We start from the raw sequence: 27,482 nt of genomic DNA, 5'->3' as shown, positions 1-27,482 counted from the left end.
CCTGTAAGGCCTCTCCTTTGCACGCTCGAAGCACACCGCTCCAGGTCAGTGTGGAGGGTGGTGCCCAAGCGCAGCACTGCAGACCAGCGTCCCCCAGCCGACAGCAGCACCTGCTGGTGACGTGTGGTGCTGCAGCCGCCGCGTGACCCGAGGGCGAGAGGGAGGGTTCAGGGCTGAGTCTGGGTGGAGGCTCCAGAAGGATGGAGTCCACTGTAAGGAGACCCTGGCTCTGGGCACAGCCCCGCTTCTCCCAGGAATCCTTTCCCCAGGAATCCTTTCCGACGCTCCCTCTACTCCCACAACAATCAGGCCAGGCGAGGCCCCTCAGGCTCCCGTGGCTCCAGGTGTCCCTGAGTGAAGCAGGGTCACTGGACGGCAAGTGCCCAGTAGGCAGGGGCTATCCTTTGTCCCCACTACCTGGCAGGGGCCTGCCACCATGAGGAGGGGCCCCAGAGCTGGCACAGGGTCAGGAAGCAAGCTGCTGCCCTCGGAGGCTGGCCCTCCCCTCCCACTGTTCCACATCCTTCCCCCGGGACTCAGCCGAGTGGACAGCTGGGTGAGTGAAGCACAGAGCCGGACGGGGGATGGAGATGCACAACAGATTGTACAGAGGACACTGGCTGAGTGCAGGCCGCAACCCAAGGAGACACACAGCCAGCAGGCTCTGGGGACGTGAGCCGTTTGTGAGCAAGTGCCATGTGAGTGTGTGGTCCCTCTTGCTGCGGGGCGGGGCAGGGCACCAGGTCCTGCCCCCACAGTCAGGCCAGTGCACTCTGGGGGTGTGGGCCATCAGAGCAGGGTCCTCTGGGCTCCATCTGGCCTCTACTCTCTGGCTGAGCCACTCAGCTTGCGCCACTGCTGTCCCCACCTGTCCCCATCTGTCCAGCTGATTCAAGCCACAAGCACCTCCCTGCAGCTGCCCAGCCCCCCTCCAGCACAAGCTTTGAAAAAAATACCTCAGCTCAAGTCACTGCGCAGCCTAAACCCCCCCCCCCCCCCCCCGTGGCCACTCTGTGAGTGAGTGGTGTCCACACTCACCCAGGCCCCATGCCATCCCCATCCCGGGGTTCTGGTCAGCTGACTCCTTGTCAGCTGTCCTTAGGCCTCAGGCTGGGTCACCTCCTAGATGAGGTCTCCCTGATCCGCTAGTCTAAAGCAGCCCCATTTGTTTCCAGGCAGGTCTGTTGTCACCCCAAATCCCCCCACTCATGTCATGTCTGGAATTCCAGCAGGTGTCTTAGTCACCGAGCCCAGACAGGGACCAAAGACAAAGCCCAAAGAAGTATCCACCGAATGGGCTATACCCTTGGCACCCACTCCCCTCTACCCTTCTCCCAACAGGGCCTCCCAGCAAGTCCCCCATGTTCGTGAGGTTTCCGTGAGGGCCACATCTGAGAGCGGGGGTCTGGCTGTGCCAAAGCCAGGGAATGGCCAAGCACTCTGCCCACGGGTCCTGCCAGGATGGCTGCACCCAAGGGGATCAGGTGAGCCCGCCAAGGAGGCCGACGACGAGACTCGCCTGTCCAGGCCTTGCCCAGGAGGCGGGAGAAACCATTCTATGAGGAATAATGATAAAGCAGTAACCGCGGTAACAACGGCATACGTGCCTATCTAGCAGGAACTGTGCACGTCAACTCAGTTTTCATCTCTACAACCCGAAACGCGTGCAGTATCGACAACTCTACTTTACAGATGAGGAAAGAGGCCCAGAAAGGACTCACCTGCCTGGGGCCACCACAGAGCCCAGGCCTCTAACCATGGAACCACATCTCCGTGTATGTGGTCACAGGCGGGCTGGCACAGAGCCAACAGTGACCTCATGATGAGGTGGGGTAAGGATGCAGAGCATCCCACGGAAGCCCACCTCGGCAGCCCCCGCAAGCTACAGCCCAGGCCTCAGAAGAGCGGGAAGTGGGAGAAACCATCTGTGATAATGGGAGCCAGGCACTGTGGTGGCTAGCTAGGACCCAGAGGGGTTCAAACTTTAACTGACTCACATAAAACTCTTGAGGGAGTGCCACTGTCCCACTGTCCAGAGGAGAAAACTGAGGCACTGAGGGGCAGTCACCTGCTCAAGGCCACACAGCTAGCAGATGTCAAAGCTTATTCCCCACCACGACATTCATCTTCCAGAGGGCGAGAGAATATTCTGGAAGGACTCTACCAAGCCCAGTATGAAACCTTGTGATTAGAAAACCCCTACACTGGCAAATATGGGCCCGGCAGACCGACATGATGGTGAGCAGCACAGACAGGCCATGTGGATTGCGTCCAGAACTCTGCCCCGCTCTCACTCCCTGTGTTGACAAGCGTTTGGGGCCCAGCCCTCTGCCAGGCTCGGGGTTACCAGGCCTGCTCGGGGGTGCAGATAAGAAACAGGCAATCACCACATCGCAGAGGGGTGAGCCCAAGAGAGGGGCATGGGAGCAGAGGAGGGGCGGTTAATGAGCCAGAAGGCAAGCAGGTCGGGGAGGAGGGAGAACTCAGACCACAAAGGCCCTTGTGGGGCACGTCCAGGAACCAAGACTTCCTGAAGGTGGAGGGGAACTTCCAGGGTGCTTTCAGCAAGGGAAGGGCGTGCTCTAATGGGCCCCTTAGAGGAACCTCACCACCTGCAGACGGGCAGGAAGACTGGAGCTGGCTGTCTTCCAGAGAAAGGTCAGGGTCAAGGGCACAAATTCTGGAGCTGAGCCACCTGGTTTGAACCCTGGCTCCATCACTTTCCCTGCTTGTCTCGCACAAGTTGCTCAGATGCTTTTTTTCTTTGGCTTCAGTATCCTCTTCTGAAAAATGGTACTAGCAATACACTGCCTCACAGGTGTGGTCACTGGGGACAGTGCCTGGGCCGGCTGTGAAAGGTCAGCTTTTCTTTGCTGGTAAGAGGTGGTGGGCTGGCAGTGAGGGGTAGACACGGACATCCAGTTTACAAAGTCAGTTTCTTTAACAAACACATGACTATTCAGATCATCTATTTCATCTTAGGGCTTCCCTGGGGACTCAGTGGTAAAGAGTATGACAGGGCTGTATACTGTTTCTCTGCTTATTTAACTTCTATGCAGAGTACACCATGCGAAATGCCGGGCTTGATGAATCACAAGCTGGAATGAAGCTGGGAGAAATATCAACAACCTAAGATATGCAGATGATACCAGTCTAGTGGCAGAAAGTGAAGAGGAACTAAAGAGCCTCTTGATGAGAGTGAAAGAGGAGAGTGGCTTGAAACTCAATGTTCAAAAAACTAAGATCATGGCATCCGGTCCCATCACTTCATGGCAAATAGAAGGGAAAAAAGTGGAAGCAGAGATTTTATGTTCTTGGTCTCCAAAATCACTGTGGATGGTGACTACAGCCATGAAATTTAAAGATGCTTCCTCCTAGCTATGCTATGACAAACCTAGACTGTATTAAAAAGCAGAGACATCATTTTGTCAACAAAGGTCCATATAATCAAAGCTACGGTTTTCCAGTAGTCCTGTATGGATGTGAGAATTGTAACACAAAGAAGGCTGAGCACTGAAGAACTGATGCTTTCAGACTGTGGTGCTGGAAAAGACTCAAGAGTCCCTTGGACTGCAGGGAGATCAAACCAGTCAATCCTAAAGGAAATCAACCCCGAATATTCATTGGAAGGACTGATGCTGAAGCTCCAATACTTTGGCCACCTAATGTGAAGAGCCAACTCATGGGAAAAGACCCTGATGCTGGGAAAGGCTGAAGGCAGGAGGAGGGGGATGGCAGAGTATGAGACGGTTAGACAGCATCACTAACTCAACGGACATAAATTTGCGCAAACTCTGGGAGACAGTGTAGAACAGAGGAGCCTGGTGAGTTACAGTTCATGGGGTCGCAAAGAGTCAGATAGGACCCAACGAGGGAATGATGGGACATTTCATCTTAAGTCTTGTTTTGGTAAGTTGTATTTTTTAAAAACTTTGTTCATTTCAGCTAAGTTTTTCAATTACTGGGATAAAACTGTTTATGTCCCATTCTTTCAATGCCTGTAGCACCTGCAGTGGTATTTCCATTTTAGTTTCTGATGTTGGTAATCCACGTTCCTTTTTGCTTGATCAATCTAAGTATGGGGGAGTTCTCAATTTTGTTGATGCTTTCCAGGAAACAATTTCTGGTTTTGTTCATTTTCTCTATTGCTTGCTTTCTTGATCATTAATTATGCTCTTGTTCGGACTCCTCCCTTTCTTCCATATGACACTCTTGCTCTTGTAGCTTCTTCAGGTCACTCATCTTGAACTCGTCTTCTTTTCCAACATAAGCACCAAAGCTAGAGGTCTCACTATGAACACTGCTTTGGTTGCACCCTATTAGGTGCATTCTATATGGTGAATTCTTATTTCCACTTTAATTTTCTAATGAAATCCTGTTCAGAAGGAGAGTTAGGAAGTAGAAGCAAAGGGCTGGCCTGGGTGGGGAAGTGGGCAGTGGAAGATGGCTCCCTGTTCCTGGCCCAATCCCTGGAGCAGATGCCGAGCTCCCCACTGAAGTGAAGGAAGCTCTGGAGCTGTTCTTGCTCGTGCTAGCTCAGTGAGGAGGCTGTGGCTTCTGGGGTGGAGGGTATTGGCCCTGGATACACAGACCTGATACTCACAGGGGAGATTTTAGGCTGACAGGTGCTTGGCTTTGCGGCTCAGTGGTGGGGGTTCAAACCAAGGGCTGGCTGAGTGCAAGAATGAGAAAACCAACAAGAGTGGCAAGTGTGAGGAGACAGTGAACTTGGGAAAGACACCTTTCTGCCTCTGAGCCACACTGGGCCAGTTTGAGGCCAACTGAGAAAGGGCTGCATGAGGAAGAAATGCGCTGCCTTTCCAAGACTTGGTACAAAAATAAAGTAGAATATTCCACTGTTAATTTTCATACTGACTACATATTGAAATGATACTACTTAGAATACAGTCGTCCTTTGGTGTCCATGGGAGGTTGATTCCAGGCACATTTTTCACCGCTGAGCCACTGGCGAAGTCCCCCAGGAGCCCCCTACAGATACCAGAACCCCATAGATGCTCAAGTCCTTTATATAAAATGATGCAGCCCCAGTCAGCCCTCTGCCTCCGTGGATACACAGTGCTGACGGTATACGGAGTTAAAATATGTTAGGGTTAATTTTGTTTCTTTTTTAGTGTGGCTTCCATCACAGTCCCAGCAAAGGGAGCTGCTCTAAGCTTCTGCAGAGTCAGAACCTGCCTTTTATCAAGGCATCTGGGACCACCCCCCAGGAGTCTGGGTGGCACCCCCTCAGTCTCAAGCCCCTCTAGTCCCACCCCCAGAACAGGCTTCATGTCAGGCCCCTCAGGCAAGGGCAGGTGGCTAGACATGGACATCATCTTCCTCAGACGCCCCAGCTCCCGCCCTGGTGAGCCGCTAGGGATGTTCTGTGGTCCGTGTAGCCTCTGGATGGAGGAGGCGGGCCACCAGCTCCCCTGCCCAGCCAAGTGTCTCAGCATGATACATTAAAGGACTGCATCACATTCCCTGTCTGCCTGATCACAAGCTCCCTGGGGCAGAGTGATCTGCCTTGGTCAAGATGCATCATGTGCCTGGAGCCTTAGGTGCTGACAAAGTCCTTGTGCAGTGACTGGCTGGTCCAGGGGCCCATCCTCCCCAGGGCGTCCCCCACGTGAAAGACCAGAACTCATGGGGAATGACTAGGCGCTCACCTGGGGAGCACCTCTGTGCTCAAGAGAGCTGTGCACGCACACACAGGGAAGCCCTATCCACGGCAGCCGACAAGCAATCTCCTCCAGGAAACCGCCAGCCTGGACCAGGTCTCCCAGGTGGATGCTGGAGGTGGCGTGCGATCCCCTTCAAGGGCTGGGACCCTGCGAACTCATCGGGGTTACCCGTGCTCATGCCCCTCCCCACCCACTGCGTGGATCCCAAGGGGTCTTGTTTAGTAGGTTTCATCTCTGTTGCTTTTGGACAAACCACCCCTTACTCAACCTGACAGTAAAACCACAACCGCCATCACACATCACAGGATTAATGGTGACCAGGCGTCGCATCATCGCATCAGGGGCTCCCGTACAGAAGGCACATGTCCCTGCCCCACGGCCCAGTCTGCAGAAGGGGAGGTGGGCCGCACGGTCCACAGGAGAGGCCCCAGTAGAGCACTGTGCTCAGGCTCCAGTCTCCATCCGAGGGCTCCCTGGGGCAGCACAGGGCCTCCCCTAGACCCCCGAGGCAGCACCCCCCTCAAAGACTCCAACTCCACCCTTCAGGCCAGGCTGCCCCATTCTCCCCACGACGAGGTAGGCCACATCGCACACCCTTGGCTTCAGGGCCAGGACAACTGCCAGGGCCCAAACCTCTGCCAGCAGGCCATGCAGAGCCCACACAGCTGTACCCTTTGGCCAGCAAGATGAGTCATCAAATTAGAATTAGCCACCAATGTTTGAAAAAAACCACTGAATCCACAGAAAAACCCAGGTTTCCCGTTGTTCTCAGAAAGACAGATCTGGCCACACTGGACCACCTATATTTTTTCATGGCAACATGGGTTCCCCAGGACACGACGCATGTGATCCAGTCCCCTCTATGGCCAGTGGATGGCTCACCCAAATGCATATCCCTCAGGGTCCTGGCACTTTGAATCTGAGGCCAGCGGTGACCACAGTCAGGTGGGGGTTAGAGAGCCCCGCTAGGTCTGGATGGAACCCAAGTCCCTTCTTCAGCAGTGATCACACAAGGGACAGCCCCCACCCCCACCCACCATGGAGTTCACCCACGGTGGGGTGGCCTCAGCCCTCTTTCCCACCCCTCTCCTGCCATCAGAGATGGTGCCCCCAAGAGATGTGTTTCAGCCACTAAGTGGCACCTAAGTACTGCAGCCAACATTCCCAGAGCACAAAGGCCTAGAAAGGTGGCGACCAACTGTCCACTCCTGGCCTGCCCCGCCCGAGACACGCCCAGACAAGAGCAGGCACAGGGCCTGGAGGCAGAGATGCTCAGACTGCACCTGGGTTGAAAGTTCAGGGCAGCGGGAGGGTGGCAAGGCCACCCTCTGTGAACAACGGGATAGTGGGAGTTGATGACAAGATCTCAGAAGCACCTTCAGTGGCATGGAGAAAAAGACCCCGCTGGGGCTTCAAGAAACAGGACAGGAGGATCTGGTCCAGTAAGTAGGGTACCAGGAGGGCGTGGAGGGTCATTACGGCGAGCTGCAGCCCCCAGGCCCACACCACATGGCATGGTGAGCCACGTCCAGGCCAGGCGTCCCCTGCCTGGGCACCCCCTCCCCTGGCTGCTCTCCTGCAGCTCAGCTGAAATGGAATAAACAAGAGGCAAGTCCAGATGTGCAGAAAACCACTTGTTGGAATAAATCAGTTTCAATATGACACATACTATGTTAAATTACAAACACTGATGCTATTATAAAAATAATGGCACAGCACTTTTTATTTTCTTTAATCAGAAAAATATGTCCCATGTTTCTGGGAGGGAGACCAGGTATCTGCAGGCCCTGCTCTGGGTGTCAGGGTCTTCACGACCAAGCAGGGAGGAAGGCTTGGGCCTGGAAACCGGGGTAGGGTGGGGTGTGAGGGGCAGGGTGTGTGTCTGTGGCCTCCAGGAACCAGGTCACTGCTACAAGTGGCCATCACAGCCGGGTGAGACGGGCGCACACAGCACTGAGCCCTCGTGGCCGACGCTGTGGTGACCTGTGCCGGGACTCCAGGGGCAAAGGGTGGGTGACCCTTGAGTGCAGACGTGGGTCCGGTGGCGGGGTGGGGGTGTGGCAGAGAAAGCCTTGTAGTGTGAGGTCCTGACGGGGGACGTCCTGGGGGCCGGGAGCCAGTAAGCTGTAGGGGACCAGTGGGAGGCTGGGAGCAGACATTCTGGAAATGGCCTTGGCCCTGCAGGCTTTCTTGGCCCAAAGCTGGGGGAGGTGGGTGGGAGATTCTGACCTCCGCCTCACTGCCCAGCCACCAGGGTGGAAACAGACTCTCGAGGCGACCCTCCTTGGCACCAGCAGACCCTACTCAACTGTGGACGGCCCTGAGCATCCTTCAGGCCCCCTCTCCACGTCACAGGACCCTGGAGCTGGACAAACACGACCCTTGGCCAGAGGGCAGGCAAGCAAGGGCCCAGGCCTGGCTGTTTGTGCCCACTTAGTGCCTGGTGAGGGGCGTGGGGAATGCACACTGGCCAGATGGAGCGGGGCCCAAGGAGGGCAAGCCCTACAGCTGGCACACCTCCCAAAATCTCACACACAGACACACTCTCTCTCTCCACGGACATGCACACACTTGCAGACCACACACCCCATACATGCACACATACACTCACTCTCTGAACAGTACACCTGGGCATGGAACTCCAACACTGAAAGACACGTGGGCACTTTAGAGGCACAGAGAGATGCTGAAGGATCGCCCCCCCCCAACCCCAAGCCTGAACCCTTGGGGGTAGCTGTGTTCCCTCTCCTGGAGGCGTGCATGTCACAACGCAGTGGGCACAGTGGGGGTGAGAATGTGGGAGGTGGGAAGGTGCTGAGGTACTCTCCTCTCTTCCTGGCGCAGGGGGGCCTCAGATTGGTGGCGGCCCTGAAAGGGATTCCCGCCTCTGCTGAGCCTTAGCTTCCAACCACAAACAGCCTGGCCTGTCTGGAGAAGGCCTCTGACCAGTCTGACAACACATCTCAGGCTGCAGGGTAAGGGGGGCCTTGGCCCGGCTCAGCAGAGCCACACCTGGGGTGGTCTGGGAAAACAGGCGTCAGGCTCCAGGACTCACAGACGGGGCCTGGCGGGCCACCGCAGGGGTGGAGGATCGAGTCCGTCGTGACCTCAGGGGCTGGCAGGGTTGGCCCGGGGCCAGGAGGGAGAGCTGGGGCTGATGGGCCTGCACCAAGTTCAGCAGGGACTGCCGTGGCTGGCTCAGGGGCCCCAGGAGAGGCCGGCGGGGTGGAGCTGGCCGACCCAGAAGTGAGGGGCGCTCAGGTAAGGGGAGTAACGGCTGGGGCTTGCAGGGCTGGCTCGGGCCCAAAAGTGACCGCAGGGGCTGGCAGGGCTGTTCTGGGCCCAAGAGTGGCCGCTTTCGTCGGCAGGGCTGTTCTGGGCCCAAGAGTGGCCGCTTGGGCAGGTGAGGCTGTTCTGGGTCCATGAGTGGCCGCTTTTGTTGGCAGGGCTGTCCAGGGCCCAGCAGTGAAGGTTTGGGGGGGCCAAGCTGCTCTGGGGCTTCAACTAACTGCTGGGGCTGATTGAGACCAAGCAGTGACCGCCGGGGGCGGCTGGGCTGGCCCAGGAGGGATCTTCGGGGCTGGCATGGGGCTAGGAACGCCCGCCGGGGGCAGCAGCACTGGCCTGAGTGTGAGCTGGTGGGCCGGCGACGTGGACGCAGCATGAGGAGCGACTGGGGGGGCTGACACCGCTGACACTGGGCTAGCAGTGATCGAAGGGGCCGGCACCGCTGTCCTGAGGATGCCCTGTTGGGCTGGCCGCGGAAACACGGGCCCACCCCTGACCGCATGGGCCAACAGCGGTGCCAGAGGGCCAGCAGGGACCGACAGACGTGGCATGGGACCAGGATGGATCGCAGGGGCCGGCAGCGGTGCCACGGGGCCAGGATGGACCGTAGGGGTCGACAGAGGTAACACGGGGCCAGGATAGACCGTAGGGGCCGGTAGCGCTGCCATGGGGCCAGGAGGGAGCGCAGGCGCCGGAAACGCTGCCTGGGGGCTAGTGCCCAACGCGGCTGGTGGGGCTGAGCTGGGAGTGACCGCTGGGGCCGGCAGGGCTGATCTGGGGCTGGAAGCAGCTGCTGGGGCCGGCAGGGCTGACCTGGGCCCAGAAGTGACCGCCGGGGCTGGCAGGGCTGTCTTGGGCCCAGAAGTGACCGCTGGGGCCAGCTGCGCTGACCCGTGAGTGGCCGCTGGGGCTGGCAGGGCTGCCCGGGGTCCGGGGAAGCCCGACGGGGCTGGCAGCGCTGACACGGGGCTGGGAGTGACCCCTGGGGCTGGCTGGGCTGGAGCTGCTGCTGGCGCTGGGCCGGGCCGTTCTGGTCCCAGTGGTTGGCTGGGAGCGGCCCCCCTTCTGGGGAGCACACCTGCATGGAAGAAAGAGCACGTGTCCACCTGGGCAGGTGTGTCTGCAGACCCCCCATCCAGCCCGGGTCCCTGAGACATGCTGCCCCTCACCAGCATTCCAATCCCCAAGGGAGTTGAAAAGTGAAGTGTGAAACACCAAGAAGAACCCCCTCTCTGAAAAGAAGGCGCAAACCAGTGAGTCCCTGAAGAGGAAAGCAGCTGCAGTGCTGAGCCGACACCTAGGACAGAACCCTGCACTCTGGGAGATAAGCCCCTGGCCCCAGTCTCCCTGCCCCATGTCAGCTGGGCTCTGGGTAACAGCAAGGATCACCACCCACTGAGGGTCCGCTCCCAGCGGGGCTGCTCCTTGCGCCTGGACCACCAAACAGAAGTGATGTGACTGCCCTCGTCTTGCAGACACTGCGCTTCGTATAAGTTTAGCACATGGAGAGCACCCAGCAATGAGCCTGGACCCCACGCGTTACAGACACGCTGGACACCCTGTAGTCGGCGGAGCCTGACAGACGCAATGGGGAAACGGGGCCAGCCTATCAGCAGTGCACCCTCCCGCCCCGCCTGAGCCAAGACTCCCCCAGACCCCAGTTCCTGGCCTGGTGTGGCCTCTCTCTGGCTGTGACCCACCCGAGGTGTCTCTTGCCTCTATTCAGGACCCTTAGACTTCCGGCGGATGGGCGCCCCTGGCCCTAGTCCACATGTGCCCCATACCCCACCCCCGACAACGACGGAGCACGTTGCCAGGGAGGCCCAACTGCCGATGGGTGGTGTCCAGGTGCTGGTGTGGCCCCGAGGCTGCCCAGAGGCAGAGGGCACAGAGCCCATGGCTCTGAGTGGGAGGGGCCCAGGGCTCACCTGCTTGGTGGGCTGCAGAGGGACCTTCTTCTTCCCTCGGTCACAGGGGGTCTCCAGGTCCTGCTCAGAGCTGCCTGCCTCCAGGGGCCGCCCGTTCTCACTTGGCTCTGCAGATGGGCAGTTCTCTGCCTCCCGGGGCTTCTTGACAAGGCGACGTTCCCACTTCTCCTTCCGCTCATGTGGCTTCAGGGCCATGTCCTTCTGCGGGGTGAGGAAGAACAAAGCCAGTTAACTGGTGGTGACACATGGTTCCGAGTGTAGCTATCCCACCTGTGACACCACAAGAGACTGTGCTGTGCCAAAGGTGGGGCCCTGGGCACGTGACAGCACCCACCTGGAGGGGCTGCAACCCACGCCGCCCTCACAGCGGGCTGTCAGGCTACCACTCTGAGCTTGCGAAGGAGCCTCCCACCCTGGGAGGGCCGCGTGAGGGGAGTGCAGGGAGATGGAGGGACGGGTAGGGCACAGATGGGTCAGATGAGTATGGGCGGGCCTGTCAGGACTGGGGGTTTGGGGAGGAAGACTGGGGTGTTTCCCAAGGAGCCCAGCCAGTAATAGCGTGCCTTGATCCTCGGCCTGGTGTGAAGTCTCGACCAAGCTCACAGGAAGCAGGCACTGAGCCTGGTGGCTGTGCTGGCCTCTGTGAGACATGGCCCATCCTGGGAGTAACCCTTGGATTCCCAGTCTGAGCCCTGGGCTGGGGGCCATTACCACAGTAGCTGGCCAAAGGCAGCTGACCAGCTGCCACCTCCTCTGGTCCTGAGCCACCCGTGGGTCTATCAGCCCAAAATCCCTGCAGCCTGGCATCCTGACCGGATGGGAGCTGACCTGGGAAAGCAGTCTCCATCTCAGCCAGGCGTGCAGGGCTTCAGTGAGTGACCCCAGATCCAGCCCTAGAGCAGAGAGGTGGGCCAGCCCTGCTCACAGCTGTACCCAGTGCCTGGAACTGAGCCTGACACACAGTGGGTGTTTAACAAGCATGTGCTACACTGATGCTGATGACAGTGTGGTCTCCCATCCCATCAAGCCTCTGCACTGCCTGCACAGCTCCTGCTATGCAGAGGTCTAGACGCCCTGCCCTGCCCCGCGCCCCCCCCCCCCCAACAAACACAGCCCTGCCCACGTGCCCAGAACCCAAGAGGGCCTGGCACTGACATGTACTAGCAGGTGAGATGCCTCTTGCTGGCACCCAGAGAGAGGCTGGAGACGGCTGTAGCACCACTGGGCTGCTGAAGAGAGAGGCAAGGAAAAGCCAACAAGGGGCTCAGCGCTCCAAGAGCATTTGTCCAGGGTGGAGGGGGGGAGGAAAGCCTGAATGAGCGCAATGGTGACTTTATCCCACAGCCCTGCAAGAAGTGTCCCCAGGCAGGTAAGCGGGTGGCAGGAAGGACAAGGTCCCAGTCTGCTCTGGTCCCCTGGACTGGAGGCAGGAAACTGGAGGTGTGCTTGCCGGGTGGGGTCCTCCAATTCAGGGTCCGCAGCCACCTCAAGAAGACTCCCCATGTCCCTCTTCCCACCCAGTGACCAGGACCCACACTTTCCAGAATTCACCAGGGGCGTCGATGAGGCCAACCAGACTGGAGCTGTCCCTCCAGACACAGAAGCACCCTGACTGCACTGTCCGATGTGGCCCATGGCCCGGCCAGGAGCAACCATGTCCAACTTCAGCCTGACTGACCACCCAGTTCCGCGGCTGCACACTGCGGCAGTAGCAGATCCCTCCTCTCTCTCAGGCCCAAACCCACAGGCACACAGACTTGGAGCTCGAGCAGGATGTGGGGAGTGAAATGCCATTCATAGCCTCTCAAGAGGAAGCATACTGCACACTGTGACGCCTGCCCCCTCACCAAGCGCTGGCACACTCACCTTCCTGCACGCCCCTGCCCTATCCTCAATGTCAACTCAGGGGTATCAGGAAGAGAGAGGGATGGTGTCCCAGTGGGGATGGGGGCTCCTAAAGGTCAGCTGAGCCGTGGGGCCACAGGTGGGGCACTTGTCCTGGGACATCCATGAGGTCAGACACCATGCCACACAGCAGTCCTATCAGCCTGGAACTCAGGTCCCCAATGATGACCTGCCAGGCCCACAGTTGTGGTTCTGACCAAAGTTCCAAAGGCAGATTCTGCCTGAGGGGCAAGGGGGACCCAGACTTGCTGGGTGCAGAACAGCCCCCTTCCCATGCTCACACTCTGGGCTATCAGACCCCAGAGACACCCACATGTCACCTGCACTTTTGCAGCTGCCTCTGGAACCCCCCAGGGCACCAGCTTGTCTCAGTTGGAAGGGGCTACTGCCCACCTCATGCCCTGCTGACAAGAGTTCCTGCTGATCCCAGGACTTCCCATGCCTGCCCCTCCCATAGGAATCAGGACAACTCATTACAGTGGCAGTGAGCGCCAACTGTATGCCAGCTTGGCTCCAGGCACCTAGGGTCAGATCAGGAGCGAGCCGGCCCATCAGGCGAGTTGTCACGACTTCCAAAAGGAGAGAAGGCTAAGGCAGACAAGGAAGTGGAAGGGAAGGAGCCGCTTCAGAGGTGCATGCCTGTCTCCTGGGGACAGGAGGGAGGCCAAGAGGAAGGCTCTGACATCTGACAGCAGTCAGCAGCTGGCCCTGCATATGGCCACGGGCTTCCCTGGGGAACAACACTGATGCTGGGCCTCCACTGACAGAAAGCACTGGTAAACACAACAGCTCGCTTCCCACACACAGGGTACTCAATACATATGGACTCCTGGTGTGCCCGTGACACATGAATGCCAACTCCTTTACAGACAGAGGCCAAGGCCCAGAGAAGTCCAGAGAGATTCCTGGTCACCCAACTGTTCCCACCCAGACCCTGGAAAGCAGCGAGGCCCCCAGAACCCCCACCTGTCCACCGGCGCCAGGCTGCAGGTCTGTCCCCTCAGAACCTCACTGACCACCCGTGAGTCTCCACCTCCCCACAGCCTCCCATCTGAAGGTGGAAAAGGCCATAACCCCACTCAGAAGGCTTCCTCAGGGCAGGGCGGGGCTTTTGTCCCACGTAGGTCTTCAGCAGACGGGACTGGGCTGGCCCACATGCAGGGAGACGCCTGCCACACTCAGCCTACAGATGGAAATGCAACCTCGTCCACACACCCTCCCGTCTGACGGAGCACCTGTGGCCAGGCTGACACAGCACTCGACAACACAGGAGGCATGGGCAGACACCACCTAAAGGGCCCACAGGTATGGGGAGGTGGGGCTTTGAGGCCTCTCCCCCACCCCCCCACAGGTGTGCACATGCACACCCAGATCCCACAGCGGGGACAGGAGGCTGGGGCGGAGTCCCCACGCAGGACACTGCAGCTGCGCTGAGCGGGCCCCTGGGCCCAATCTGCCATCCCTTGGAGCCCCGCCCCTTCCCAACATGGGCGCTGTGACTTTCTTGTTGACACAGAAAGTGGCAAGCTTTCTCTCCCTACCCTCCCGTGGACCACTTCATTCTGGAAAGAGTAAGCTTCCTGCCCGTGTGGCCTAATCTTGAGGTGTGCACCTCATGCGTCACTGTGGGCTGAGCTCTCACAGGGAAGAAGGAGCAAGCTCCCACCTCAGAGCCTACTTAGGGCCATCCAAGGCCACTTTTGACCTACATGGCTGAAGTTACAAAGGCTGTTTCTGGTCCAGGGGATAACCTCTGAGCTCTCACGTTTGAGCCCCAGAGAGAGAACAGGGCTGCCTGTGACAGAAGTCTGAGCGAAGGGAGAGAATGTGTGAACGGTCCACCACCAACCATGAAACCTGCAGAGGCAACCTGCCCTAAGGGGTCACACTGGGGGGGGGGGGGGGAATCTGTCTTTCTAACAAGCATTTGTGAACCAAGGAGACAAAATGGGCTGGACAGACAGGGAAGTGAAGCAAGCATGGGGGTGATTTTATGCAGTGGGCGCTGCAGATAGAACCTCCTTTGGGACCCCACCCTCTCCGGGCCGGGACCCCTCCCTCCCCCTGCCACTAGCCCCAGAGCCTCAGCAGGCTCTGGAAGGGCCTCGGTAAAACTCTAGGTCATCTCTCCAGACATATCGGGCCACCGCATCGTTCACGTGGTAAAAAGGACACATCTGTCAACCACGAATTGTTCTAACTTGTCACTTTTTCTATAGTTTTTTCTTTAAAAAACAACAACTAGATTGTCAGAAAACTGGAAACACCAGTGCCTCTCTCCCCCGGACTGGACTCAGTCCAGCTCCAACCCGGCCACAGCCAACAGTGGCACGTGGGGCCCCAGGACAGGACCTTCTGCGTCTGGAAGGAGTGGGGGAGCGGGAAAGCCGCCTGCCCTGACCAAGTTGCCATGCACCCGGCTTCCACAGGCAGGAGGCCTCGTGCCACACACGTCCTGGCTCCAAGAGAGGCCCACGGCATTTCCCACCTGAAAGTTTGAGAGGATGAACTCTAAAGCCAACGGCCCTGCCAGTTTCCTCTCCTGGAAGGAAATTTGCTATCTCAGCAGGACTTCTCTGGAGCAGGGCTCACCGGGGGCCAGACACCGCTCCCACAGCGAGTCACTGCCCTGAGCATGCTCCCAGAGCTCCCCGGGCTTCTGTTCTATGCGTGCAGCTGGTGTGCACGAGCCAGCCCTGCCACTGGTGCCAAGGGCTGGGGCCGCCCTCGCCTGTGAGGCCCCAGTCCTGCGGTGGAGGGGGGTTGCCTGGGCCCCTTTAAAAGGCTTAGCCATGCCTGGGCACACACAGGGTCACTGCCCTGCCGGCCTCAATTTCCTTCTCTGGAGATTGGAGCGGCAGCTGTGCCCAGGCCTGCAGGGGTTTTACCCACAGCTGCTTCTGGAGCCACACTGCAGGCCCACAATGCTTGTACTACAAGTGCTTCCAAGTACAAACGGGGCAATGAGGCACTGCCAAGGTTGTGACAATGCAGGGTGAGCCAGGATGAACTCCAGTGCTCCAGGGTCTGGGGTCACGTCCACCAGCAACCCAGGAGCCTTCAGCCAGCCCCGGGGAGTGGCCAGCTCTTACCATCACCAGAGGTGACAAGTGAGGTGACCCAGGGTGGGGTGTCCAAGTAGCCCTCAGTCAGCATGGAGGCTCCGGGCTGCACCTGCGAGCACACATGGGCAGATGCGGCCATGTAGATGCCGGCACGCTCACCCGCACGCAGGGGGCCCTCAGAGCAGGTGCTGCTGGGCACGGAAGTGTACAACCCCTGGCCGCCTGAGGCAATGGCCTGGCAGTGAAGTCCCTGATTGACCAGGCCCTTAGACCCTCCCTAGACCACTGGGGTGGGGGGCGAGCTGCTATGAAATCACAGATTAGATTTTCTTATAGCAATTTCATGTGACTATTTTTAACTCCCCTAAACATTAATACTATGCAGCACCAATAAAATTTCAAACCGTGCTTCAGTAAACCAATCATGGAGAGATAAAAGTAATTAAAACTGGCAAACACAGACTCTGAATTGTTCCCCTCGCTGGGGGCCGAGGCTGCCTGCTCCCACGTGGATCAGGCCCTTCCAGGCCGCAGACTCTGCAGGCAAAGGCGTGGCCACCTCTCTCCCCCTTCCACACTCTGTGAACCACCTTGGGGTCTGTTCCCCAATACCTGGGCCCCAACTCCACAGAGCTCACCCCTCCTCAACGAACGTGGACAACTCTCGCTGCCCCCTCAGCAGGGCGAGAGTGCAAACGGCCCCCATGGACGGCCCACCTGAGGCCTCACCTCTGCCTCCCGCCCCACCTGCCCCTTAACTTCCTGGAGGGAGGCCCTGTGGGATGGCCATGTCACCCTGGGACAGGGCCAGGGGACTGGGGTGGCTGAAGTTGCCTGTCTCCCAGAACCTCCTGGACTTGAGGGCCCCAGCAGCGCTCCCCGACTCCTGTTTCAGGCACCTGCTCTCCGTGGGTCCAGGAGTTGGGGTCAAATCCCACCTGCCTGCAGTCTGAGTGTGGGCCCCACCCATCCTACCTTCAGAGCCTCACCCCGGCTCACCTGGCAGGCTGCCATCTCCCATCAGAGCTCGTCTGCCCCAGGGCCTTGGCCCAGCTGCTTCCTGTGCCCTGGCATGCACATGGCTCACTGCCCCTCACCCGCAAGTTTCGGCTCAACACTCCGGCACCCGCTTACCTCAGTCACATCGCAGCCTCTCCACCCTGCTCCTCTAGGCTGTGGTTCACACCCTGGGGCAGAGACTCCACGTGCAGCTGCTTCCTCCCAGCGACTGGGGGAGCCCGTGGCTTACTGCCAGGGTCTTTCCCCAGAAGGTAACCCCTACCCCGCCCCCCAGCCAGAAAGCAGTTAGCTTCTGCACTGCCCACCAGCATCTGATGCCCCCAACCCCCAAGTGACCAACTCTCCATGTCTGCCTGGGACTAAGAGGGTTCTGGAGCCACGGGACTTAAGTGCCAAAGTCAGGAAATTCCTAGAGAGACAGGGCAGGAAAGCCTTGTGAACCATGACAAGAAGATCTGCCTCCATTTAGACAGGCTTTGCTAGAGCCCCTCCCCGCCCACACAGGGAGCAGGGGACCAAATGGGGGACTGAGAGGGTCCTCCACCTGCCCTAACCCCCGCCCCAGGCCCTGCTCCAGGTGCCGGAAGGCCACAGGCACTTCGGGCCCCGGCCGGGGACCTGTCTGGGCTCAGGCGCTGCACTTGGAACTGGCTCGGCTGTTCTGTGGGGCCAGGTCCAGTCTCCCCTCCAGCTGCGCCACCCGGTCAGAACTTCCTCCCTGACCCGTCCCCCGCCTATGTCACACCCACACCGCCCCAGCCCCACACCCAGTATGCTGACTCTCTAGGCAAGGCATCCCTGAGGGCCCCCTTGCCCTTGAGGGCTGTTTCCTGAAGACCTCACTGACACCTCCGCTGCTCTGGAAGCTTCCAGGACCTGCCTCGTTGCATCCTGGTCCCACTGTGCTGCTCCTCAGGGCCCTACCCTGAGCACCCGCCCACAGTGAGCGCGGGGCACTGAGCACCTGGTGACGTGGGCTTGGCTGGAGGGCAAATGGTCAAGGGCAGGGAGTCAGGAGCCCAGCTCCAGCAGCCTCAGCCAGTGCCTCCCAGGCCCAGCTCCTGGCACATGAGCAGGGAGCCCCTCCCAGGCCCTGTGAAGGTACCCATCTCTTCCCATATCCACTGACTGAGTCCCTGCCGTCAAGACAGAGAAGAGTCACCTGGAAACAGAACATGCAAACCCACCCACCCTGTGGCTGAAGACCAGCCAGAGAGATGACTGACGACGCAGACAAAGGTCTGGGGAAACTGGAAGCACCTGGTAGATGAGGTGGCGTGGAGGTGGACAAAGACAGTCACCTGCCCAGATCTGCGCCCAGTGGTTCTGCTTAAGCCACCACCCAACACCATGTCCATGCGTGGGTCCCCCCACCCCGGGACCGGGTCCGACCCTCTGACCTGCACTATGCTGGGATTTGACGGTCACTAACCACCGTTCTGACAATGACAGAAGGTTAGTCTCTGCTCAGGAACCCTCAGGCCATGAGCCCCGCCCCCGGAGGCTCAGCACCCGCTCCTCCACAGCCAGACAGTGCATCCCATGCTCAACCAGGACTGCCCCAGCTCCTCTCAAGCTCGTGGTCCTGGGAGCTCCCCCTCTGGCCCTGGAATCTGCACAGCTGCAGCCCAGCCCAGCGGGGGAGCGGCCAGGGCGGCTGCTGCTGAACCATCTCATGCTCGTGTTCTGTGTGGGTGGGGATGAAGAAAAACAAGCTCAGAGAAGAGATAGGGAGGTACAGGACGGCTAGTAGGTACTTCCACCCTATCTTCCCTAGATGAGGAGAGTGAGGCCCAGAGCAGGGCTGATAGGAGGGCCTCAGAAGAAGCATCCCGAGCTTGCCCCAGGGAGATGAAGAGAGCTGGGCAGGGTCCCGCAGCAGCGCTCCTTGGGTGCAGGGCCCGAGGTGAGGAGGGAGGCAGGGCCAGGCCTTGAGGGGAACATGGGTTCATTCCATGGACAGCAGACAGGGGACCCCTGGGGAATCTGGGTCAGGCAGAGATGTGATCTCAGGAGTCAGGGGCCCTTGGCTTTATCCAGATGAGTCTATGAGCATTCCTGTCTGACAAATCCTCACTGGGGCTGCAGGTGGAGCCAAGACTGAGGTGAGGGCAGGCTGAGTGGAACGTGAGAAAAGCATTGGCCAGGGGCCTGCCAGGGTCTGAGGATCAGCACACAGCGCCGAGCTTGGGGGCCAGAGGGGATAGCTGTGGTACGTGAGGGCAAGTAAGAGATGGGATCATGGCAAAGCCCATGGGTCCCTGTGGGGACTGGCTCTCATGTGAGGCGGGAGACCTGGGGCCAGGACCAGGAACACCCCAGCCCTCCCCCAAGGCTGGAGAGTGTCTGCAGGCAGAGTGGCAGCTGCCGGGCACCCAAGGTGGCAGAATACGTCAAATTTGGGGCAACCAGTGGGACAGGGAAGAGAGAGAGGATTCAGAACATGGCTGATGGCCACACAGGGCCGGAGCTCCTATGGGGGCTGGTCTGGAAGTCCCACCAGGAACCTGATCCCCACAGGCCCAACTCTTGACTCAGTGTGAAATTGTGAAAGCCCTCCCTCCAGAGGACAGGAAAGGCAGGGTGGTCAGACATGCAGCCCTGGGCCAGAGCGGTGAAGCCCAGGCTGGACAGGTGGGAGCCCTGCCGCTCTCTGGCTACAGGGCCTCCACCCCCAGCCCCCTGCCCCTCCGTGTTACAGCACAGACCCAGGTCCTGTGCCTGGCTCCCATCCTGCTCTGCTACTTGCCAGCCATGCAGATTCAAGAAATGACTTAACTCGCGAGTTTTCAGAGGGGAAAACTGAGAAGAAAATGGGAACAGCATGCACCTGCTGTAGGGGATGCTGGGAGGGTGAGGTGAACCGAGGCCCTGACTGCTGTCGTTCCTGTTGCTGTGATTTTCGGCATCACCACTGACTGGGCCGTGCTCTGGGCCCCCAGTACTCCCCTGGCAATGGCACGTAAATGGGGGCCCCCTGACAGGGTCACACAGGTGCCGTGCACAGATGCCTGCTCTGCTCCCCACAGCACAAGCTGCCAGGTCAACATGTGCAGCTCCGTGCAGAGTCCAGAGGGCAGTGACCGCCCTAAACATCTGTTCCAAGGAAGAAGCAGAGCCGGGGCCACTGGAGACGCTCCCCCAGGTCAAGGTCCCTCCCACATACACACACGCACAGCGGGCCACCCCACACCCCAGCCCCACGTGCACACCAGGATCCAAACCAGCTTTCCTCCCACACATACATGAAGTCCTGGTGAGCTGAACAAAACGGGAAACTCAGTGAGATTTCTTTCCAGAACTACTGTGGCAAATCAGGGTCCTAGAAGATTCTCCACAATGAACTGGAACCAAATACCACATTTGTCCTAATTCCCCAAAGCACTTGATTCCACGAAGGTCTCAGATTCCAGCTCCCGGAAGGAGAAAGCGTCTCAGATGACCTCGGTGACCGGTCACCGCGCACGCACCTCCTGGCTTCACAGACCTTCCACAGCCTCTCAACCTGCAAGCCCCACCCGCCCCAGCTCCTCCCCAGCACCTGCCTTGCCTTTATGGCAGATGCTGTCATCACAGGCCGTTACCTCCTTCCAGTCTCCTGCGAGTCTAGTTACCTGTCCGCCTCCTCTGCCTGGAGCCAAGCCCACAGCTGGCGCGGGGCACAAGACACAGCCAGTGCTCAACGAGTCAGGAGGGCAGGACAGGTCAGAGCCCTCCCTGCTGGCCAGCAGTCGCTTCCAGAGGCCTGGGAGACCCACTCGAGCCTTGCGAGGCCTGCCTCGGGGCCACCACTGCCTGGGTCCCAGTGACTGAGAGCAGCGAGAGACCATCCCAAGCAACAGTCCAGGCAAGAGGGGTTGCCAAGGGCTGGGTGAGGGAGGCCATGGTTCAGTGATGCGACCCACAGTGTTGGAAACCTCTGAACCGGCAGTGGCCTGGCTCCCTAGAGGCCTCATGGAGACCACACCTGGGGATGTGTCCTCGGGGCAGCAGGTTCCCGGTCACCGAAGGTGCACAGAAAGGGGCTCCTGGCAGAGAGGTGCAGGCAGGGAGCACGGCCCGGGAAGTGTGACCACAGCAGGCACCTGGGCCTGGCCCCCGTCCAGCTGGACTTCTGCCCCAGATGAGAGGCGAGGTGAATGCTTCAGTCTCCCCACGTGCGGAGGGCCCCCAAGTCCCAGGGCTCCTCACCGAGGGCGTGAACCATACGGCTCAGGGTGTCTCAGCATGTGCCGCTGCTCTCACTCGGCTGCCCCCAGCTCGGTGACCCCCACGCCCACAGTGGGGGTGGCTTCCAGACTCCAGCACCCTTCCTCCAGAAGGCAGCGAACTGCCCACCTGAACAGAATTCGCTGCGTACACATACCTGGGCTGCGGACCCGACCCTCCCAACAGCGCAAACGTGCACACACGGCCCAGAAACCAGAACAAGGGCAGAGAGAAAGCCTCTGCAGCTGCCACGGAGAAGCCCCCCACAACCCAGGCTACCGCCCCTCCCGGGCAAACTTGACTAGTGGTAAGGGAAGGCACCAGGCCATGGAACCCTTTCTCTGCCACGCTCTCCCCCAGGCACAGCATAGCCTCCAGGTGCTCAGGAGAGGGTGGGAGTGGTGACAGGTGCCCACCACCCTCTCCGTCATCAGGTCCACGTGGCCTTCACTGGGGCTGGGCACAGTGTAGGTGAGACAGACAGGGAAGCCCCAGAGGCACTGAGGCCACAAGTGCCATGCACACAAGCCCCAGTCACGGGGGAACAAGGGAGTAAGCCGGCATAAGGGAGCTCGGGAAACGGCCCGGCCCCACGGGGGGCTCAAGACCCTCACCTGTGCTCGGGGGCAGGTGAAGGTAACATGCTGACCAGCAGAGACAAGGCCACCGTCCATCAGGACTTTGGCTGCCACCATTGCTGTGTCACCAGTGTTCCCCTGTGACCTTACTTCCCGAGATGGACATGGTGATACTGGGGGACGCAGCTGAGCCCTCGAAGCCCGGTGCCGCCTTAGGCTCTGCGGTCCGGCGCCGATCCCCACGGTGCTCAGGGGGGGTCAGCCCTTCCGCAGAGGTCAGCCGACCCTGGCCACAGCATCGCTCCTGCAGCCCACGAAAAGGCTGACCCTTCAGGTGTTGGGCAGGACCACCCTCTGCTTAAGCTCGACTTCTTCCCAAAGAGTGTCTGAAAAATGCAGCCAAGTTCAGGGGAAGATCTGTGATTTCTGTGGCCTGGGACGGTGGCGGGCAGATCCTGGGCAAGGATTTGGCCTCCCCGGGCCTCAGCTGCTTCTCTACAAAGTGGGTGTGTGAGGACAGGGAAGTCCTCAAGACAGGCGCTCAGCAGCTGCTATTGTCAAAACTGCTCCCACAAAGCTTGTCTCCCCCACGACAGGAGATGGTGATGGTGCAGAGATGCCAGGCCTGACTGAGGCTGGGCCCAGAGCCCCTCCCACCCCATGATTAGCAAAACCAGTGCTGCCCTGGGCTGGTGGACACCCAGGTGGGCCGAGGGGCCATGTGGTGGCTTTGCTTTCCCTGGCTACCAGAGTTCCCCTTGGAGGCTGTGCACCTCACAACGAGCTGTGGGCCCTTGCGGGGCGGGGGCAGGGGCAGCAGCTAACACATCCTAGGCAGGTTCCAAGCTCGGCACCACATCTCCGGCCTATGACTGCAGGCAAAGCCCCCCGCTCTCCCCAACAGGCCTCAGATTCCCCATCTGAAGAGCAAAAGGCAGCCTGAAGGAGGTGCTCTGGCCGGGAGACTTGGATGTTTTCCATGCTGAAGGCTTCTCTGGCTGCTGGCTCTCCTCACAGCGCCCAATCATCTGTGTATTCTCAGCCCTGACTACCCCCGTCTGAGAGCCAGGCTGGGCACATGGCCCCCCCAGGTTAACCAACAGCATGGGCTTCTGTCCATGGGCTGTGGGGGCTACATCCCAGTTCCCCACACGCCTGGCCTTGAGCACCAAGCCAGCACAGACCACGAGCTCTCTGCCCCAAGGGGGGACTGAACCTGACTCACAGAGGGATCACCACCACTGACCCTCCCCAATGTGGCCCAGGAAAGGGGGTGTCTTGGCAACCTTCACTGACTCCCCCACCCCCATGGGTTCATGTCCAGGCCTGAACTCACCCCTCAGTGGCATAAGGCCCATATCCCAAGCTGGGAAGGGTTCCATTATTTTCAGGGGAAACACACAGTGAGCCCCTAGACGGCTCCAAAGGCTGGGAGCAGTGGAGCCAGGCCAGGATCAGCTGCCCACACACCACTGTCCACCTGCCGATGTGTCAGAGGCAGGAGCAGGGTTTCTCAAGCACAACTCTATGTGGAGCAGGACACGAACGGCTTCAGGGTGTATGTTTTGTGGATTATAAAAGCTACACATGTGGATCAAAACGTAAGAAACAGAGAATTAGAGAAAGGAAGTCGCCTGTGACCACAGCTATAACTTTGGGTGTTTTCCTTTCCATCTCTATTCCCAGGTACACACGTCCCAGACATATGTACTGATGTGGCAGATAACCTTTTCCTTCTGCAAAAAGGAGTCACAAGACTACAAGTGTGTAGCTGCATAACATACTCTGAAAAGGCCAGGAGCTGGGGACAGGAGTTACTGAAGAAGACTGAGTCTGGTGCTAACTTTTTTCAAAATATACCTTTTCATAAAAATTTACTTGAACCAGGTAAAAGTGTTTTGCTATTTGAAAAGCAAACGAACAAAGAATCATATGAATGCCAAACCAGAAGAGTGGTTCTAGTGCCAAACGCTCTCTCCAGACCTCAAGAACACGGAGGAACACGGAGGGCAAGGGCCGGCTGCCCTGAGGGAAAGCCCTGGGAAAAAGATTCCTGTGCTGCCCCAACCACAGGGCCCCTATCCCATGGCAACCTGCTCACTGTCCCCACCTGGATAAATGGAAAACCGGAAAGCTGATAGGGGACGAGGGCTTAGGTGTGCGACCCCGTGCCCAGACCATGACTTCTGCACACTCTCAGCTCAGACACTGGATTCCAGTGGAGATAACCCTGCTCCCAAGACTGTGTCCATGTCCTGAGCCAGACAGACTCGGGGCCCCTCCTCAGTGGACAACACCCCTGCCACATTATGGAGCACCTGCTGGGTCCACAGCACTTAACAGAGGTGGCCAGTGATCTTCTCAGCTGCCCGAGGCAGGCACCTGTGTCAGCCTTCCTCTGGAGCAGACACAGGGACACAGGGTTGAGGGTGAGGGGGCCTAGGACCTGCCCAGGACACAGGGTGGAGGGGGCCTTCCCAGGACATAGACGGATAGGGAACCTGGAGGGACTGGGGGTGGGGGCCTGCATCCTCAGGACAAAGATAAGGAGGCCCCGAGGGACACTGGCACTCTGCACAGGCCCCCACACCTGACATTAGGTTATGCTCCAAGGGTGGCAGCTTGCATCCACATAGAGGCCAAGACAGACTCGCGAGGGCTTGGCAGAACTCCGAGACGGGGCACACCGAGGTCCTGACACGGCAGGCGACGGGCCTCAGTGTCCCCATGTGTGCAGTGGGGACAAGCAGGTTCAGAACAGCACCTGGTAGAGGGAGTACTCATTTGCTCTGTGCTGTGACTATCAGCCTCATTATGAATTATCTGAACTCTGGGGGAAAACCACTACACTTTAGCAAGAAATGAGGCCAAACAAGTGGGCTGATCTAGAAGTTCTGACTTGTTCAGAAGCCCCGTACTTTCCAAGACAGGCAGACCCCTCCCTGGCTCAGAAGGGCAGAGAAAGGTGTGTGGAGCGGCCCGGCGTGATGCGGCTGCATGAATGCCAAGCAGAAAGCAAGCTCAGTCTCACCATGACCTGGCTGGGGCTGGTCTGAGCCGGCAGAAGTCCCCTCACACTGTGTGTCCCCTGAGGCAGGAGGGGTACAGCCAGGGGTGTACCCTGAGGTGCAGGGAGTGCAGGCAGTGTATGGGGTACTGAGTAGGTGCAGCCTCCCTGAGCCTCAGTTTCTCCTCTCACTGGTTCACTCCAAGAACATGGGGGCACGAGGACCCTCAGCGGAAACACACAGGCTCGGTGCCTGCCCTCCTTCAGCTACAAGTTCTGGAGCGTCAAAACAGCAGACAGCTTCAGAAAGAGTGGGAACTGGCGGCAAAGACAGTGTGTGAAATAACAAGCGGAGATGCACAGCTTGGGGGGAAGGAATGTTGCTTCAGGCCATGCCCAGAGACAGCCTCTCTGAGTGCCATTTGCACTGAGACAGGAAGGCGCCAAAGAGCCCAGAGAGAGGGAACAGCAAGTTCAGAGGCCCTGAGGCAGAACCTGCAAGGGGCTGACACGCTGGTGTGAGAGGATGTCAGGTGGCAGAGGCCAGCTGATGGGGTGCAGGGCCCTGGAGGCAATAGTAAGCGTTTTTGTCTTTACCCCACCTGACAGGGCGGTTCCGCATCTGGAAGGTGGGTGGTGTATCCAATCTCAGAGGCCGCAGGGCAGGACCTGGCTTGAAAACTCAGCCCTGGGGCCTCCATTCCCCAGGACAAAGCCTAGGCCTGCACCACCACACCCCGACAGAGGGTGTTAGCTGAGGACCCCTAGGCCCAGGAGCCATCCCAGGTTTCCCAGATGAGCACAACAGGGGACCTGGGGCGGTGTTAGCACAGGCTCTGACACAAGTGCATCCATGAGTCCAGACAAAAAGTGGCAAACCTGTTCCCGGGCCACCTGTCCCTGGCTGCCAGCACCTGACCCTGAGGCTCTCTACAGAGGCGGGGCAACCCTGGAAAGGGGACCACTGCAGAGACCTGCAGTGTGGGAACTTCCTCTCCCCCAATGCTTAGCTTCTGAGACTGGGGAGCACTAGGCCACTGGCCCCCAACTCCTCAGAAAAGAGGAACTGTTAACTAAGCATTTCCTGGGACCCCAAACCCCACAGACGCTGGTCCCCCGAAATAAGTGCTGTCTAGGGCCCCTGGAGGGTAAAGTGGCTGGCTAGCTGATTGGGGCTCACAGGACTCCCAGGCCAGGCAGCATTCCTACCCAGGCCAGTTCTAGGAGACAAGAGCTCCCGACCAGTGCACTTGCCAGCTCTGACAGCATTCATTTCCTTCTCCACTCACTTGGTTTCAGGCGAGAAGGGACGTTATTTGCTCAACAAATATTGTCCACAATAACTCAACCAGACAAGCAATATTTTCTGCCATCCTAATAACCACGCAGCACACAGCGGTGGCAGAGAGAAGGGGCTAAAATATGACCCTCCCTCTCCGCGTGTGAACAGAAACCTCGAGGAGAGGGAGGAGGAGAACAGGAAGAACCCTCAAGTATCCATTTTATCACGGCCTCCATGCAAGTTCAGCAGTGCTCACCTCCCTAGCACATCCTGAACCGAATCAAGTGATATTTTGGCAACATAAACACAATTGAAAAAAGATTGAGTAGCCAGGCAGTCCCCAGTCTGGACAGAATAATTTAGAGATTTTTTTCTCCCCAGCTCCTTAAAACACCAACAGGCCCGCACCCCACGCAGGGGGCCGGGTCCTCCCGGAGCAACCCTCTAGGCGCTTGGGGCCCATGCAGCCCTAGGAGAACTAAGAGGGTGGGTGTGCCCATGCCCCAGGGGTTTCTCTCTCGCGACTCCGCGGCAACATGCTCACGGGGGCCCACCTACCTCCAAGGCCTCCAGCGTGCTGAAGCTGGCGATGGCGAAGCCGTCGATGACCTCTTCCTCCTGCGAGCTGGACTCGCGGCGGCGGCGGCGCGGGGGGCGCGCGGCGGCGGCGCGGGGCGGGGGCGCGCGGGGCAGGCCCGTGTTCTCCTTGCCGGGCCCGGGCTCAGGCTCATCCCCCGACGACGCGCTCTGGTCGCGGGCGTCGCGGGCCGCCTCCCGGCGCCGGCCACGGTCTCGCTGCGCGCGCGAGCGCCGGCTCTGGCGGACCTTGGCCTCCATGGCGCGCGGTGACCTTGCGGCCGCGCCGTCGGGCTCCCGCTCCGCTGCCGCTGCGCTACTCGGCCCCGCCGGGCTTGTTGCGGTCCGCGCGGACTCGGGCCCTGGGCGGCGGCGGGCGGCGGGTCGGGCCGGACATGCCGCGCGGGTAGCCTCAGCCCCGGGCCCTGCGCGGCCTGGGCGCCCCGGCGCGGGAGGCCGCGCGCATCGGCGGGGCGGCCGGCGCTCAGCGGCCCTTGGCCGCGGCCCCGAGGGCACGCCCCATGCGCGACTGGCGGCGGGCGAAGGCTGGGCTGAGGCCCGACAAGCGGGCAGGCGGGCGGGGCGCTGACCGGGGCTGAGGCGCCGGGGCTCGTGAGGCGGCGGTGGCAGCGGCGCCCCGAGCGGATAACAACTGACGTACTTCCGTCAAGCAGCCGGCGCCAGAGGAAGTGGGCGCTTCAGCGGAGCCGACGCGAGCCCCGCCCCGCCCCGGGCCCGCCCCCTCCTGGCCTCGCCCAGGCCGCGCTCTGCCTCTTCAGCCTGGCCCCACCGCCCCGCCTCCGGCCCCGCCCCACAGGCCCGCCCCGCCCTTACCCCGCCCCTTGGGGGAGGGAGCTGGGAGGCCGCGCCCCTCCCCGCCCCTCCGCGAGCACCTGGGCGGGCGTCCTTGCACGTGGGAGGTGTAGGGAGGTGAGGTGCT

At 59.6% G+C, this 27,482-nt stretch overlaps 1 protein-coding gene across 24 annotated transcripts in view; it reads right to left on the bottom strand.

Moving 5' to 3' along the window:
• FBRSL1 (fibrosin like 1) overlaps positions 1 to 27,184 on the bottom strand; it is a 412,476-nt gene extending 385,292 nt beyond the window's left edge. For 22 of the 24 annotated variants that reach the window (XM_065904966.1, XM_065904976.1, XM_065904972.1 and 19 more), the window contains exons 1-2: positions 26,525 to 27,184; positions 10,901 to 11,101 (exon numbers count right to left, since the gene is read on the bottom strand). In XM_065904966.1, coding sequence (XP_065761038.1) covers positions 10,901 to 11,101; positions 26,525 to 26,803 — 480 coding nt within the window. In that variant the 5' untranslated portion in view covers positions 26,804 to 27,184. Of the gene's footprint in view, positions 1 to 7,386; positions 10,051 to 10,900; positions 11,102 to 26,524 lie in introns of those variants that run through there. The other 2 variants (XR_010658894.1, XM_065904973.1) reach the window with 2 other exon arrangements.
• Between the last annotated feature and the right edge of the window lie 298 nt (positions 27,185 to 27,482).

Source organism: Muntiacus reevesi, chromosome 13 (assembly GCF_963930625.1).
Source record: "Muntiacus reevesi chromosome 13, mMunRee1.1, whole genome shotgun sequence".
In the NCBI taxonomy this organism is placed as follows: Eukaryota; Metazoa; Chordata; class Mammalia; order Artiodactyla; family Cervidae; genus Muntiacus; species Muntiacus reevesi.
This window is presented reverse-complemented; position numbering and strand designations above follow the sequence as displayed.